This window comes from Aulonocara stuartgranti (genome assembly GCF_965226115.1).
Source record: "Aulonocara stuartgranti genome assembly, chromosome: 17".
NCBI lineage: Eukaryota > Metazoa > Chordata > Actinopteri > Cichliformes > Cichlidae > Aulonocara > Aulonocara stuartgranti.
In genome coordinates this window covers 16,686,414-16,701,907 of record NC_138953.1, presented here as the reverse complement: position 1 = coordinate 16,701,907, position 15,494 = coordinate 16,686,414, and the positions used below count along the sequence as shown (strand labels likewise).

General features: G+C 41.1%; 2 protein-coding genes across 2 annotated transcripts; one reads left to right on the top strand and one right to left on the bottom strand.

The window, feature by feature from the left end:
• Positions 1–27: 27 nt before the first annotated feature.
• rad54l (RAD54 like) lies at positions 28–11,369 on the bottom strand. Its single transcript, XM_082511354.1, has 18 exons — positions 11,086–11,369; positions 10,903–10,983; positions 9,191–9,301; positions 9,024–9,084; positions 8,803–8,938; positions 8,606–8,675; positions 7,710–7,998; positions 6,811–6,935; positions 6,580–6,730; positions 6,373–6,499; positions 5,318–5,392; positions 3,423–3,553; positions 3,132–3,242; positions 2,652–2,775; positions 2,497–2,575; positions 2,236–2,415; positions 1,941–2,104; positions 28–672 (listed from the first exon to the last, which is right to left on the bottom strand). Exons 1-18 carry the CDS (start codon positions 11,086–11,088, stop codon positions 471–473), a joined length of 2,220 nt encoding a protein of 739 aa, XP_082367480.1. The 5' UTR covers positions 11,089–11,369; the 3' UTR covers positions 28–470.
• Positions 7,092–15,292, top strand: LOC309693083 (uncharacterized protein; the record flags this gene model as incomplete). Its single annotated transcript, XM_082512060.1, has 3 exons — positions 7,092–7,325; positions 12,838–14,173; positions 15,159–15,292. Exons 2-3 carry the CDS (start codon positions 13,261–13,263, stop codon positions 15,290–15,292), a joined length of 1,047 nt encoding a protein of 348 aa, XP_082368186.1. The 5' UTR covers positions 7,092–7,325; positions 12,838–13,260.
• Positions 15,293–15,494: the final 202 nt, after the last annotated feature.

Sequence of the window (15,494 nt, the reverse complement as noted above, 5' to 3'; positions counted from 1 at the left end):
CCATTCTCAATAATTGTTTATTTATTAAAACACAAGCAAGTGGAAAGAAAGTACAACTATAGACCACGTTACATTGCTTGGAGCCAGGCCCAGGGGAGGGGCTTGTCAACAAGTGCCTGGTGGTCAGGCTAGCCTGTGCAGCCTGGCCGGGCTCAGTCACATCTTAACATAACATATTAATGTAATATGCCTGTCTTACAGAAGGTGCACACCTCTTTTTTATTACAGAAGGCTGTGATGACTAACTGAAACCAGACAAAAAAATTTATCTATACAGTAACGTGCATCACAGCTTGTAAATCATAGCACATTTTCCATAAATGCAAAAATGTGAAGAAATAACTGCCTTCTTGTCTGGTTATCAACCTTTATTTTTTCTGTTTAAAACAAATGGAAAAACTCAACAACACATAAATATCCATATTTACAGCATCTGTGGTAGTGTAACACAGCCTTCTGCATTCTTTCTTCTATACTACACCCATCTGGTCCTCATGAGAGCGCTGGTGGAAGACAAAGGACACAGCAGCATCCCAAGACGCTTTCAGCACTTGGTCCCTCAGGCCCTTCTTGTCAGAACAGTGGTTCCAATGGGAGAGGTCACTGTTACAGTCAGCATCATTGTCAGGTTGTCTTGTTTCTCTGCCATTCACACAGCGGCGACAGCGAAACCTAATACAGGAGGGGAAAGAGAGGCTGATTAAGAGCGTGCCATACATTATGATCCATAGTGTGAGATTATTTTTCTATCATAAGTTGCGCAGAGAAAAGACATAACTGTGAGAAAATAATTTCATTTCAGCGGAGCAATTAAATTTCTCACGTGTGAAGAACTTAGCAGCAGTGAACACAGTGTCTGCTTTGTGCAGCTACAGTTTCCCTCCCTCGCGGGAGGCTTTTTCCACCTACAGAGGAATCCTGCTAACACGAATCAACTGACTTTTGACTGGATGCCCATAGGATCCTTTGATCAACAGTTCAGGTGATTGTGTTAAACAGTTACATTGGTTATTTACTGCGTAGCAGTATATATACTGACAACAGTCACTGGATTACATCACTGCTGAAGAAATCTTTAAAACCAGAAGATTCAAAGGTAAGTTCTGAAGCCTCTGCACTGCTGTCCCATTAATCTGCATGCCCTTTATAATTAAAAATAACAAGGATGAGGCAAGGAAGTGTGCATCATAATCAATCAATTATAATTATAGCCAAAATAGAAATATAACCATGCCACCAAAAAGCTGCTCAGTCAGCAGCAAACACGTTCACTTTGGTGGGATGTGCAGCTACAAGTGATAAATCAGTACAGACCGAGAAACTGTAGCCGTGGCCGCAAAGCACACACTCCTGCAGGTGCGACAGCTTCTTTGTGTGGCTTTTGAGTTTTACACGCGAGGGTCGTTAAATTTAAGCACAAAGAATTTAATTGTGCTGTTGAAATTAAATTCTTTTCTTGGATTATGTTTTTTTCTTGAATGCAACTTATGATAGAAAAATAATTCCATACATAGCATAATAATGGCTTCAAACCATTACTATCCACGTCAACCTAGCAATAAAAATGCCATAACTAACAACTTCGAATCACTTTTCACGACAGTGTCAAACCCTCTCAGTTTTGCTCAAATAACTATTAATCTCGAAAACTCACATTAACCTCACTTGGTGTCAGTTCTTGTGCGAAAGCCCATAAAACCTAAAAGCACATGATAGGCTGCCCAGAACATGATAGATGCAAAGATCTAACTGCAGCTGCAATGAGCTCTCAACTCAGAGAAGAACACATAACCTTTTACAGCTACGTCACTTGTGCCAAGAAAATTTCTACAAGATATTTGGGCTTTAATTTTAATTTACCATTTCTAGAGTAAATTAAGTTCTCTGGACAATTAGTAGACTGAACAGCACAGACAACGTGTGTGAGTAACGTGTTGTACTTGTCGTGTGTGTCACTAGTGGTCTCTTCGTTGAGAGTGAAGAGTTCTCGGAGTTCGCCCAGAGAGAAGTGACGCTCCACATCCTGCTCTTCATCCACCACACAGCTGCTCAGGGCTTTTTTATGGGCCTGCCTTTGCAGGATCTTCTCTTCAATTGTTCCCGTCTGTCGGGAAACAAGCACAAGTCAAAACTGGTAAATCTGTAACCAGCTCAGTGTAGATTTCAAAAGTAACCTGCTGTACTAAAACACTGAATGTGAGGTCCTAAACACTGTTGAAAATGCACTGAACTGACAGAGAGAAGTCGGTAGATGTAGCAGGTCTTCTTCTGACCATCTCTCCACACCCGAGCCATTGCTTGCTCGTCATTCGCTGGGTTCCAGTCGGGATCAAACATCACCAAGCGGTTAGCACCAATCAGATTGAGGCCACATCCACCAGCCTTGCTACTCAGCATGAAGATGAACTCTGGGTTCTGAGAAAAAGATGTCTTCAGACGCTGTTCAGAAGTCTTTCAAAGCTCTAAATATTGCTTCAAACTGATTTTCCAACTCACCGATGGGCTGTTGAACTTTTCCACAATCTTGGCTCTTTTCTTGATGGACATTGTGCCATCCAGCCGAACATAGAGGTATCTGACAAAGACACAAAGGAGGAGGAATTAAAATCATTTAAATAGCGCACTTAAAATAGTGATTTCTGCAAATATACCTTCTAGATCTGCAGAGCTTTTCAAAGAGATCCAGAGTCTGTGTGTAGTTGGAGACAAGCACCACTTTGTCTCTTGTTGTGGTCTTTGTCATTGCCAGAATGTAGTCGAGAACCAGCATTTTCCCTGAAATAAACAAAGCAATAAATAGAGAGAGGAGAGGCTGCATGACTTTAAAATAGCACCACCCTTTAGACACATTAGGCACATTTACAGAAAATTAGTCTTAACAAAAGAAGGCAATAAAAAAGTTAATTCTTATAAAACAATATTTTCTTTAATATTATGTAAATGTAAACATTAGACAAGCTATTAAATTGTGAAAACAACCCTGTTCACATTTTTACTTAGCTTATCTATCTGACCTAATGTTCTGTTTACATTCTACTAATCTAATGCTAATCTTCTTCCAACTAGTAAGTGTGGATGACCTGGAAGACCATCAGAGGAGCTGCACCACGATATGCTGTGCACGTTCTTACCAGAGAGCTGAGGTTCAACATCTTTGGTGGAGTAGTTTGGAGGGAAAAGTTCTAATGCCCCTTCAAATCCCTCCTCCCGTTCCACACACTTCTCATAAATAAGAGCTGGATCTGAGAAAGATGGCGCTCATTTGTATTTTTTCCAAGCAGAAGATAATTCTAGATGTAAGACGACAATCTTGTTTTCTATTAATAGTTTACATTTTAGCTCAATTATGAGAGGACAATTTTTCTGATGATCACTGTAGTGTTCACAAATGCAACATTTTGTGTTACATTTTTCTCACTTACGATTGCACAGTTTCTTGAGTGATGTGATGGAAGACAGGGAGGAGACACTTATTTTGCCCTTTTGTAATGTCTCAATGGGTTTGGCCTGCTTTAGAAAGTGTTTATAGAGCTCTGTCTGTAGAGGGGTCAGCCTGCAAGGAATCACAAAGAGACACAAATTCAAATCAAATTCCATGTAAATTAAATCCTGTTTACATTTTTGTTTTGGGACACTCCATACTCCCAAAACACCTCCCACAGGACACCCCGAGGGACACGTTCGAATGCCTTCTCCAAGCCTACAAGACAAATGTAGACTGGTTGGGCAAACTCCCATGCTCCCTCGAGCATCCTCGAGTGGGTAAAGACCTGGTCCAGTCTTCCATGATCGGGACAAAAACTGCTCGAGTAAACCTCAAGTAAGGGATATATCAAAAGTATCATAATTTATCAGAAAAATAAATAAATTATGGTAGCCCCAATACTACCCCTCAGCCTCCTTGCAGGAGAATTTTCCTCTGTACGTTTCCTCTGAAAAGTCCCGGTTCTAGAAGATTTAATTAGCAAGTCACTAATCCTACTAACCCTACCCTTGGGTTACTGTATTTTTTCATATCTTGCACCAGGTGTTCAATATTTTAACAATACTGCTAATTGTAACCAATGTGTTAATTAGAGCATGCAAGAACATAAAAATATGTCCTTCCGACACCATAAGAAAATGACACATGAGCTATTTTACGAGGCTTTCACTCTAGCGATTCTGCTAGCTAAGTTTTAGACAGATGTTGATAATTTTTTATTGCTAAAACTAAGCAAGCTTTATAATCACTTAAAAATTTTGCAACAGCAACAAATGCAGTGTAAAATGTAAAAAACACTGGTGGCTGGCAGTGCTACACAGCCTCCTTGGAGAGGATATTATGCACCTATAATAGCAGATGCAGTTATTTCTCTAAGGTCTACTTAAACAAATCAACGAGCCTTATTTGTAACTGGTAACAAATAATGAAAGAAATGGTACGCTTTAATCTATGCACTAAGTCAGTCTGTTGAACCTCAGTATCATTCTCACTACAAACTGTAGCAATACTGACAGATCATTCCACGTCAGGTTTACACAAAATAAAACAATTATAAATGAAACAATAAGCATGTAATATCTTTTAACACTTATATCAAATTGTACCCTGGCCTTAAAATCCATACAGTTACAGCAATCTGACAGCATAAGGTTTAATTTAATCATTATAAAAACTCACTGTAAAACAATAGTTATTGAGAAAATGCTTTGAATATCATTTTGTCAAAAGACTGAAACAATGATGCTGGTATATTATATCGTGCCACTGATTAAAAAACAAACAAAAACAAATTGTATCAAAGTGTCCCAGACGCTCCGCAGATGCAGCTTTGCTATTGGTATGAGAAACCTATATGATATCCTTCCTGAGTACTACATATATGGCATGGGTTTTTTCATTTATTAATTTTTAACTTAAATTTTTTTTTTAAATCCTACAATACTGCTTTCTTGAGCTATTGTGTTTTCAAAACTTGGCTCTGATACGAGATTTTTAGTAGATGCATGTATGGTTTCAATTTGAAAACCCTCATTTTCATCTTAGGTGATTTATCGTCTTTCACAAGATTTTCAGACAACTTGAACAATAACCTTGAGGTCAAAGTCACCAAGATTTTAACTTTGAGATTTTTAATAGATCTGGAAAAAAAAAAAAAAAAAAACCTGCGTCACCTCGTTCTCAAGTTATTGTGTTCACAAAGTTGGGTGTCCATGGTGCCCAGCACCCACCCAGCCAGCAGAGTGAGGACAATTTATAAAAATTAAAATATTAAAGAAGTTATCTCTGCTTAAAAAAAAGAGGGTTCTTCATGTTGAGCACCAATCTACCTACCTGCAGCACACAATCTGCTCAATTTTCATAGGAAGATACTTGGACAAGATATCAGATGTCCTCCTTATCAAACACCTGTTGATACAGAATATGGTCATTACAACCGAAGCAGAATAAAAGAGAGTTCAGTTTGTTGAAGACATTCGTCTAAACGCAAAACATATAAATAAATATTTATTTTTAGGATGCTTATGTTTACTTGACTCTGTCTAACAAAGACAAAACAAAGGAGCAGGAATTAATATAATTTAATTAACACAATTAAAATAGTTGTTTCTCCAAATGTATCAGAGATTATGCTGCATAATCTCATTCTAAATCTAATCTATGAAAATCAGATAATGAAACAAAAACATGCTGCATTCAATTACAAAATTATATCTTAAAAGAAATCAAAATAAAAGCTAAAAGCCTAGAAATTAACAGGAACAGGTCATAAGATTAAATAAAGTTTCATCCCCTCTGTGTGTGTCCCAAGGATCCCAGGGGCTATGTTGTCTGGGGGGAGGGGGAGCCATTCAGAACCCCCTGTGCTGCTTTTTGAACAAAATGAAACAAGTGTGGACATTTCTGCAAGACAATGATGCCAAACATGCAGCCGAGGAAACTTTCAACTGGTTTCAGAGCTGCTACAATTACCCAGCCAATCACCTGACCTGAATCGAAATGAAAATCTGTGCGAAGAACTAAAGCTCAGAGTTCATAGAAGTGGCCCACAGAGCCTTCACAACCTGAGAAATGCATGCAACTAGCTTCTCCATACAGGAAATGTTGAAGCTGTCATTGCCAACAAAGGCTTTTGTATGAAGTATGAAATCAATTTCAGTAAGTGTGAAATACTTTTTTCCTGTATCATTTCTCATTATTACACATAACTTAATTTATGAACAGCTATGGGTTCTTTACATGAGTGGATTGTTACCGACATCCGGTGAGAATTTTGTGTCAATAGCACTCTTGAAAATATATTTACTTAGAAAATAGCACCAGCACCTGCCTGAAGGCAGTTTATATTATAAGGTAAAGTACTTTAGTGTTCTGTTGCATGAACTTACCTGTTGACTATGCTGATTAGCTCCTTCAGTTTTTCTTCCCCACTCAGTCTTTCTTTATCACTGGCATCTGCATCCCGTCCCTTAAGGATGGGAAGTTCGAATCGCTTTTTAAATTCCTGGGATGTGCCTGCAATCCAGATGAAACGTTAAACAAATCTGATCAGAAAAGAGCTTTTTACCTATTTCTGTATTTGTAATGCTGCTTACCAAGAATACCAGCATTAACAAAGTGGACCAGGCTGAAGTACTCCAGAAGGTCATTCTGTATGGGTGTGCCTGATATCAGCACTCTCCTCTGGGCACTCATGGTGTTCAGGGCCTGATATGTCTGGTTATCAGAGTTCTTAAGCCGATGGCCCTGAAGAATACAATAGTACTGTTACATCCTAACTTTGAGAGTTCTTGATAGCTCTGAATTGTATGGATAAAGTGAAATACTTCGTCACAGATGATAAGTCCAACTTTTCCCCTGTGCAGAACCTCAGCGTGCAGTCGAAATGTCTCATATGAAATGATGAGGATGGGTGTGTGTGCTCTCAAGCTGCGCTGCGAAATGAAACTCTCTGAAAGAACAGAAAACAAACAAATGACCCTTTAGGGAAGCTCATCTAACAAACTTCTTACTATTTAAACAATATTAGCAATAGCTCTCAAGTAAAACCATCTTCTCTTAAACTTAAGTCTGCTTGGGCAACAATTTCAATCATGTACACTGGGGCGATCGTGGCTCAAGAGTTAGGAGTTCGCCTTGTAATCGGAAGGTTGCCGGTTCGAGCCCCGGCTTGGACAGTCTCGGTCGTTGTGTCCTTGGGCAAGACACTTCACCTGTTGCCTACTGGTGGTGGTCAGAGGGCCCGGTGGCGCCAGTGTCCGGCAGCCTCGCCTCTGTCAGTGTGCCCCAGGGTGGCTGTGGCTACAATGTAGCTTACCATCACCAGTGTGCGAATGTGTGGGTGGATGACTGGATATGTAAAGCGCTTTGGGGTCCTTAGGGACTAGTAAAGCGCTATATAAATACAGGCCATTTTACACTCTATGACAATGTTTAGAATATTTTTATTCTACTGAAAAAAAACTTTTCACTGACAATCACTGAAAGGTCTTCCTTAAGCTAGCAAAAGATATAATGCTGAGATCAAAGATTATTATACTCAGACAATCTGGGGATACACTTCTTTTTGTTTTTTCTTGGCCAGCTGACCAATCAGAGACTAAGCTTTTTAACAGGGCGGGCTCAAAGAGACAGGAGCTAAGACTATAACTTTGGTCCATTACAAGGCTTTTCCAACAACCTTTCTGTGGATATTTATAATGAGAGAGAAATTAAAGTTAGATACCTAGTTGTCTATTAATGCCTTCCTTTGATCCTCCATCAATGGCCAATGGTGTGATACGTGTTCCCAGCCACTTTCTGACTTCATTATACCAGTTATGAACCAAGCTTGAAGGTGACACCACAATGGCCTTGTCTATCTCTGGCTTAGTATCAGGGCTTTGGCGTAGCAGGGTCCACATGAGGGTGATGCACTGCAAGGTCTTTCCCAACCCCATCTCATCAGCCATGATGCAGCCATAAGATCCTGGTATGCGTCGGCCCGTCACACACTCCCACATGAACTTTACACCCTTAAGAAATTAAAGACATTCAATGTGAATTTCAAAGAAAAAAAAAACATCACTTAAGGTGAACTACACTGCTTTTTTGGAGCTGAGTCACACTTCACTCTCTTCTTACTAGTTGGCATAAGATATCAAAGTTTCAGAAGCAGCTTGCAAACTACTTTTGGAGGACTGTAACAAGCTGAATTTGTGGCTAGCTGAGCCATGAGGTAAAATACAATGTTAAATTAAACCGTGACAACATCCAAAACCGTTGAAGACATTAAGAATAACTAACTGTGCACAGGCACAAATCTGTGATTCATTAACATTTTCATTCATATTTTACAAACAAATTTAGCAATGCCTCTAAACATTACCCAAGACTTGGCAGTCTTGGGTAATTTAAACAGAAGTATTTAAAGACAAGAAGTTTTACGTTACAGTTTTTTAATATTCTTGGTTAAACTAACATTTATTCTCTTATAATAATTTATAAGATGATTTGTTTTTGTAAATCTAGAGTCAAGCATGAAACATTCCACAGTATATGTTTAATACTATGATACTGTTGTATGATATGTGCAATACAGTAGCATAGAGTAGTTTATGTGTAAAGATATCTTGTGTTTACCTGTCTCTGATGGGGTCTGAGCACTTTGCCTAACACTGGATCCACAACCACATGAACGGGTAGTTTTTCTCTGAAAAGAGCAAAGATAGCTTGTGTCACACAAGTATTTTTTAAATCACAAACATGAACAGCACTCTGACAAGAAAGTATTGAGTAAAAGATGATGTATTGAAGAAGGAGTTGTGTTTTTGACCTACTTGTCAGCTTTGATCAGGTCATGGGCACTCAGAGCTGGAGGCTCGTAAAGAATCAGAGCATCTTCGGCAAAAGGATCATGGAGTGGTCTTCTCACTCCTGCACGCTTTAAACCAAGTGCCCTGATTCCCAGTGATCCTGTAGGTATTTCATTAACACAGCAGTGAAGTAATATGCCTGCTGTACTAAAATTAAAAGAGCCATGGTGAGAGAAAAATGTTACCTGCATAATTTGGAATAGGAATTTTAAACGGTTTGGACAGGATACTTTGAATAAATGCCTCCTGCAGAAAAGATTTTTAACAGGTAAGCCTCGTTAAATCATTAAACTTTATTCACACACAAAATCTATACAAAGATATTTATCTGACAGCTTTAAACAATGCTTACATGTTTTTCACCATCCATACATGCAGGACGGTTGTTGATCTGCGTCAGAGGCTTTCTATGGATAGAAATGTGGTTTTCTCTCATTTCATTATCGCCTTTTCTTCTTTTCTCCTGCATAAAAAATATAAATAAATAATGAAAATGTTTTTTAAATATCTGTAAATGGCATACACCATAAATTAGGCCCCTCACTTTCTGCCATGGCTCTTTAAAAGAAAAAAAAAAAAAAAAAATTCAGCAGGTTATCCACTGCTCTAATTTTCTACTAATATATATATATATATATATATATATATATATATATATATATATATATATATATATATATATATATATATATATATATATATATATATATATATATATATATATATATCTTGAATCCCTGTTCATATACTGACATTTCTGAATGTTTGTTTTGTAATTCATAACTCCTGAAAAAAGTAAGCACATTACATTTGTGTGTGTGTGTCTTTTAAAAACAAAAACACTAATGAGGAAGCTGTTAACAGTCTTTTAATAACATACACAAGTGGCAAAAAAATGATGGCTGGCTAGATGTGTATAACTCATATTTCTATAATTAAACATAAAATTACTGTCGCATCTTTACCTTACAATATTAAGCGTCTTGAGGCGACTGTTGTTGTGATTTGGCGCTACAGTGGTCCCTCGTTTATCGCGGGAGTTACGTTCTAAAAATAAGCCGCGATAGGAAATAGCCAACTTTATATTTTACAATCATTATAGATGTTTCAAGGCTGTAAAACCCCTCACTACACTCTTTATACACTTTTCTCAGACAGGCACGAACATTTTCAGATTTTCTTCTCCTGTTTAAACACTCTCAAAGTCCAAACCTTCGTAGAAAAATAAGTCCAGTATTATAGAATGAAACCAAAGGTGCATTTGATGGTGCAAAATTTATGGTTGACATTGTTGTGTTTTGGGGGGAGAACTTACAAACATACACACAGCAGGGGCATAATTTCCAGGGGGGTTATGACCCCCCCAGTAATCAGACGCTATCAATATAATCCCCCCAATAAAATTATGAATTATCTTACATAAATAGGCTGTTGATTTTCTTTACTCATTTCAATTATTACCAGCAAAATAGTTGCATGTTTAATCATCTGGAAATTTACCCAGATTTATTTATTTATTTTGACAGAGATCTTGACACCCCCAATGTTCAGCACAAAGTTAGGCCCATGAACATACAGTACAGCACTTCAGAGTCACACTGCTAGCGAATGTAAATTTGACGTGCTGGACGCATTCTGTGCTGTGCAGGAGATGCGGTACGGAGGAGATTGATTGACAATGGTCTACAGCCAATCAGGTCGCAGAACACGATGTGCTATAAAAAACAAAAAACAAACATGTAAAATTGCACAAAAAAATCCGCGAAACAGTGAGGCCGCGAAAGCTGAACCGCGTTATAGCGATGGACCACTGTATACAAATGAACCTGAATGGAATTGAAAGTTTTAATAGGAAAACCCTTAATCTAAGAAATCAACTTGGGATGTAACACCTAAAATTTAAAACATCCTATTCTCCTAGGATGCCTAAAGGCTAAAGTGCACGCTTACTTTCCTATTTGAAACGATGTCTAAAGGCAGGTTTAAAAAGGTGTGACACAGGTCAAGAAGCACTCCAACATTAACACCTTAGCTCCAGATATACAGCAGCGGTCCTGTACTTACAGGTTTATGTGTCCACTCATCTTCACAGTAGTCTCCCTCCTGCTTGCGTTTGGCAATCTGACTGGGAGCGAGACTCCTCCGCTGGGACGGAGGTTCATATATTGGCATTACAATTTCTTAATCAACACCCTAATGTAGTGTGTAGGCCAAATGAAATAACTACGAATACGGCTTATTACTTACCATTTCCACGTCTATTCTATGTGGCTGTAGTAATGCTGAGACGTCTCGCCTCACCGTGTTGCTAGCGTTTGTTCGTAGTTACCGCTGTCTGCTTCTTGTCTGTGCCGGTGTACTCCTCCGGTACTATAAACACTCGTTTAACAAATACGTGTTCCCAGCGTTAACGTGAAACGCACTACTAGGTGTATATAGTTAATAGCAAAATCACGATAACGTCAGTATACATAAAGTATACGGCGCACTTTCCTCCTCGTTTCAACTTGGCGCTAATTGTTGTACAACACTACGGAAAGCCGGAAGGACAACAAACTGTTGTAGGCTCGATCTTTATTCGTCCTGTTCAATGAAGCAGAGTACCTGTTGAGTTCACTCTGTTATTAGTGACATTTCTTTATTTGAAATTATAAAGTGAACAGTCAGTCATTCCAGTTCAGTTTGTACAGTAGACATACCAGGCAAATAAGAGTAACAATTAGCAGTACAAATAAAATATGAAGGGTAAATAAGAACGGGGGAGCGATATGAGAGACTTCATAATAGCTTTGTACTTGAAAATTGTATCTGTGACAGCTAATTTGTTGCTGTTATTGGTGACATTGCAAACACCCTTCAGTAACCATTCCGTCATTGACAGGAAGCTCAGTCATGCTTTTCAGTCTTGAAATTGAGCAAAAAGTAACAAAAAGTAATATCAATGACACCATGGCACTTTGTAACAAAAGGTGTGGTTGATTGTCCCGATGAAAAGGTTTTTTTCCCCCAATTTTTTAAAACGTGTTGATAGATCAATAAGTTTAGAAATTAACACCACATAATGTTGATTTATTTAGACTATGAATATAAACCAATGACTATTTTGAATTATTCAATTACTCAGCCAACCTTTTTGCCCGTAACCAAACTGCAGGGGGTGCAACAGGGCCTCTATGATGTCTTTAAAGTAGCTTAACACCAGGAAAAACTGTGACATCAGAATATCACTCTTTTTATCTTAGGATAATTGTAAGAGCATGTTCTCTTCTCAGGAGAAATTGCCGCCGGCGTCAATGAGGTTGTTTTGCGAGTGTCTCCTGTCACAGATCTTCAAAGAAATCACCCCAGCCCTCACTCCAAACAGCTGATAAGAGTTACACACCCGCCCACATCTATAACATTCAATTTTATTTTGTTTATACAACGCCAAATCACACCAAAAGTCGCCTCTATTCGCTTTATACTGTAAGGCAGACCCTACAATATTAGCCACATGTATACATGTGTTAACATTTATTAGAACATATATATAATGTATTAGACCATTAACAATGGTCTTTGAAAACCTGGAGAGAACTTTTAAAAAAATTACAGTAGTTGAAAGTCTGGCCTCTCTTATGCAAAATTTAGAGAAATGATGGATGAATGATGACTCAAGACTTTTAAGTTTAAAGAAATTTAGAGGATTAATCTATTACAGAAAAAATGTAGGTCATGCTCATAATTCTAACAGAAGTCTGAACAACTAACAATCCATCAAACAAGAACAAGAAACTAAATGAAAAGGTAAGGGTTTTTTGGGTTGTTTTTTTTTTGGGGGGGGGGGGGGGTGTCTTTAGCCATCAGAATTGTTGGGAACATATTGGTCCATTAGATTGACCTTTGTTATTTTATTTTATTACAGACTGCACAGACATGACTGGGGGAGAGGAGAGAAAGAAAGAAAGAAAGAAAGAAAGAAAGAAAGAAAGAAAGAAAGAAAGAAAGAAAGAAAGAAAGTGTTACGTTTCGGTGTGTCAGTGTTTTGTTTTTGCGTGACTGTTATGTATTTCCTGCTTTACTTTGAAAGTCTGTGTTATTTTAGTGTGTTCAGTTTACGTTTTCCCTGTCTCGTCAGTTCTAATTTGCCCCAGCTGTGTTTCCCTCCTGTGGTCCATTCCCTGATTGCTCCTTCTATGTATTTAAGCCTTGTGTTTCAGTATGTCATGGTCGCGATCTCCCCCGTGTTGTAAATAGTTTGGTGTGTTTGTTGTAAATAAATAGTCTGATGTAAATAGTTGTGAATGGGTTTGTTAATATTTTCGTTTGAGACACCTTCGTTTTGGGATTTTGGTGGAGAGCTTTAGTTTTTTTTCTCGTGTGTTTTGCCTTATTTTTATTTTCCTGCGTTGCACCCCGGTTGCCTAGGCCGGGGTGTAACATATGGGGGCTCGTCCGGGATTGCCTTCGCTGGGGGGTCCGGGGACCGCCCTAGCCTTCGTCCGCCTTCGCTGGAGGGTCCGAGGGACCGCTCCAGCCTTCGTCCGCCTTCGCTGGAGGGTCCGAGGGACCGCTCCAGCCTCCGTCTGTCTTCGCTGGAGGGTCCGTGGGACCGCTCCACACTTCATCCGCCTTCGCTGGAGGGTCCGTGGGACCGCTCCAGCCTTCATCTGCCTTCGCTGGAGAGTCCGAGGGACCGCTCCGGCCTTCGTCTGCTGGAGGGTCAGTGGGACCGCTCCAGCCTTCGTCAGCCTTCGTTTGTCTTCGCTGGAGGGTCCGAGGGACCGCTCCAGCCTTCGTCGTCTGCTGGAGGGTCAGTGGGACCGCTCCAGCCTTCATCAGCCTTCGTTTGTCTTCGCTGGAGGGTCCGAGGGACCGCTCCAGCCTTCGTCGTCTGCTGGAGGGTCAGTGGGACCGCTCCAGCCTTCATCAGCCTTCGTCCGTCTTCGCTGGAGGGTCCGTTGGAGGGACCGCTTCAGCCTTCGTCCGCCTTCGCTGGAGGGTCCGAGGCACCGCTCCGGCCTTCGTCTGCCTTTGCTGGAGGGTCCGAGGCACCGCTTCAGTCTTCGTTTGTCTTCGCTGGAGGGTCCGAGGCACCGCTCCAGCCTTCGTCTGCCTTCGCTGGAGGGTCCGTGGGACCGCTCCAGACTTCATCCGTCTTCGCTGGAGGGTCCGTGGGACCGCTCCAGCCTTCGTCGTCTGCTGGAGGGTCAGTGGGACCGCTCCAGCCTTCATCAGCCTTCGTCCGTCTTCGCTGGAGGGTCCGTTGGAGGGACCGCTTCAGCCTTCGTCCGCCTTCGCTGGAGGGTCCGAGGGACCGCTTCAGCCTTCGTCTGCCTTTGCTGGAGGGTCCGAGGCACCGCTTCAGTCTTCGTTTGTCTTCGCTGGAGGGTCCGAGGCACCGCTCCAGCCTTCGTCGTCTGCTGGAGGGTCAGTGGGACCGCTCCAGCCTTCATTAGCCTTCGTCCGTCTTCGCTGGAGGGTCCGTTGGAGGGACCGCTTCAGCCTTCGTCCGCCTTCGCTGGAGGGTCCGAGGCACCGCTTCAGTCTTCGTTTGTCTTCGCTGGAGGGTCCGAGGCACCGCTCCAGCCTTCGTCTGTCTTCGCTGGAGGGTCCGTGGGACCGCTCCAGACTTCATCCGTCTCCGCTGGAGGGTCCGTGGGACCGCTCCAGCCTCCACCAGCCTTCATCCGGTTTTGATCAAACATTTCACTTGGGGTTACATGTTTGATTTTTGGGTAGGGGGAAATGTTACGTTTCGGTGTGTCAGTGTTTTGTTTTTGCGTGACTGTTATGTATTTCCTGCTTTACTTTGAAAGTCTGTGTTATTTTAGTGTGTTCAGTTTACGTTTTCCCTGTCTCGTCAGTTCTAATTTGCCCCAGCTGTGTTTCCCTCCTGTGGTCCATTCCCTGATTGCTCCTTCTATGTATTTAAGCCTTGTGTTTCAGTATGTCATGGTCGCGATCTCCCCCGTGTTGTAAATAGTTTGGTGTGTTTGTTGTAAATAAATAGTCTGATGTAAATAGTTGTGAATGGGTTTGTTAATATTTTCGTTTGAGACACCTTCGTTTTGGGATTTTGGTGGAGAGCTTTAGTTTTTTTCTCGTGTGTTTTGCCTTATTTTTATTTTCCTGCGTTGCACCCCGGTTGCCTAGGCCGGGGTGTAACAAAAGAAAGAAAGAAAGGGAAAGAAAAACAAAAGGGAAGAGGGACAGTGCGAGACAACACTTAAAAAAAAAGAAAAAAAATCACCTGGACCACCTGTTGAGAGAAAAAAAGAGGAAACAAGCAAAAAGAGAGCAATACAATGCAGTGATGTGCCCGTGGGCTCTGCCAGTAGGCAGCCATGCCAGAGTGGACCGAGCACCAGGCCCAGAGGCCCGAGGTCCGAGGTCCGAGGGCCCCCCCCAGCCCCCAGAAGACTTCCGACTGAGCCACGGGCACCCAGCCCCGCCAAGCAGCCACCGGGAGTGAGCCTGTACATACCTGAGCACCCAGCCCCGGGCATCGAGAACAAGCAAAGCACCAACGCCTGAGGGCATCAGCCACCAGCAGGGAGTGTGGTGGGGTAGATAGGCCCCCATACCTGGGAGGGCCTGAGATGTTCCCAGAGAGGCGAGTCTCGAACTGGGAAGAGTTTCATCCATCTATTTTACGTTTTTACATTTTAACAGCT

Bases quoted from the DNA above. Each gene is read 5' to 3' on its own strand.
- rad54l (XM_082511354.1), bottom strand. The intron at 8,939-9,023 runs GTAACATTTTTC...AAATACCTACAG, and splicing joins TCCTATTCCAAATTATGCAG to GATCACTGGGAATCAGGGCA. The intron at 3,243-3,422 runs GTAAGTGAGAAA...CATCTTTCTCAG, and splicing joins ACTCAAGAAACTGTGCAATC to ATCCAGCTCTTATTTATGAG.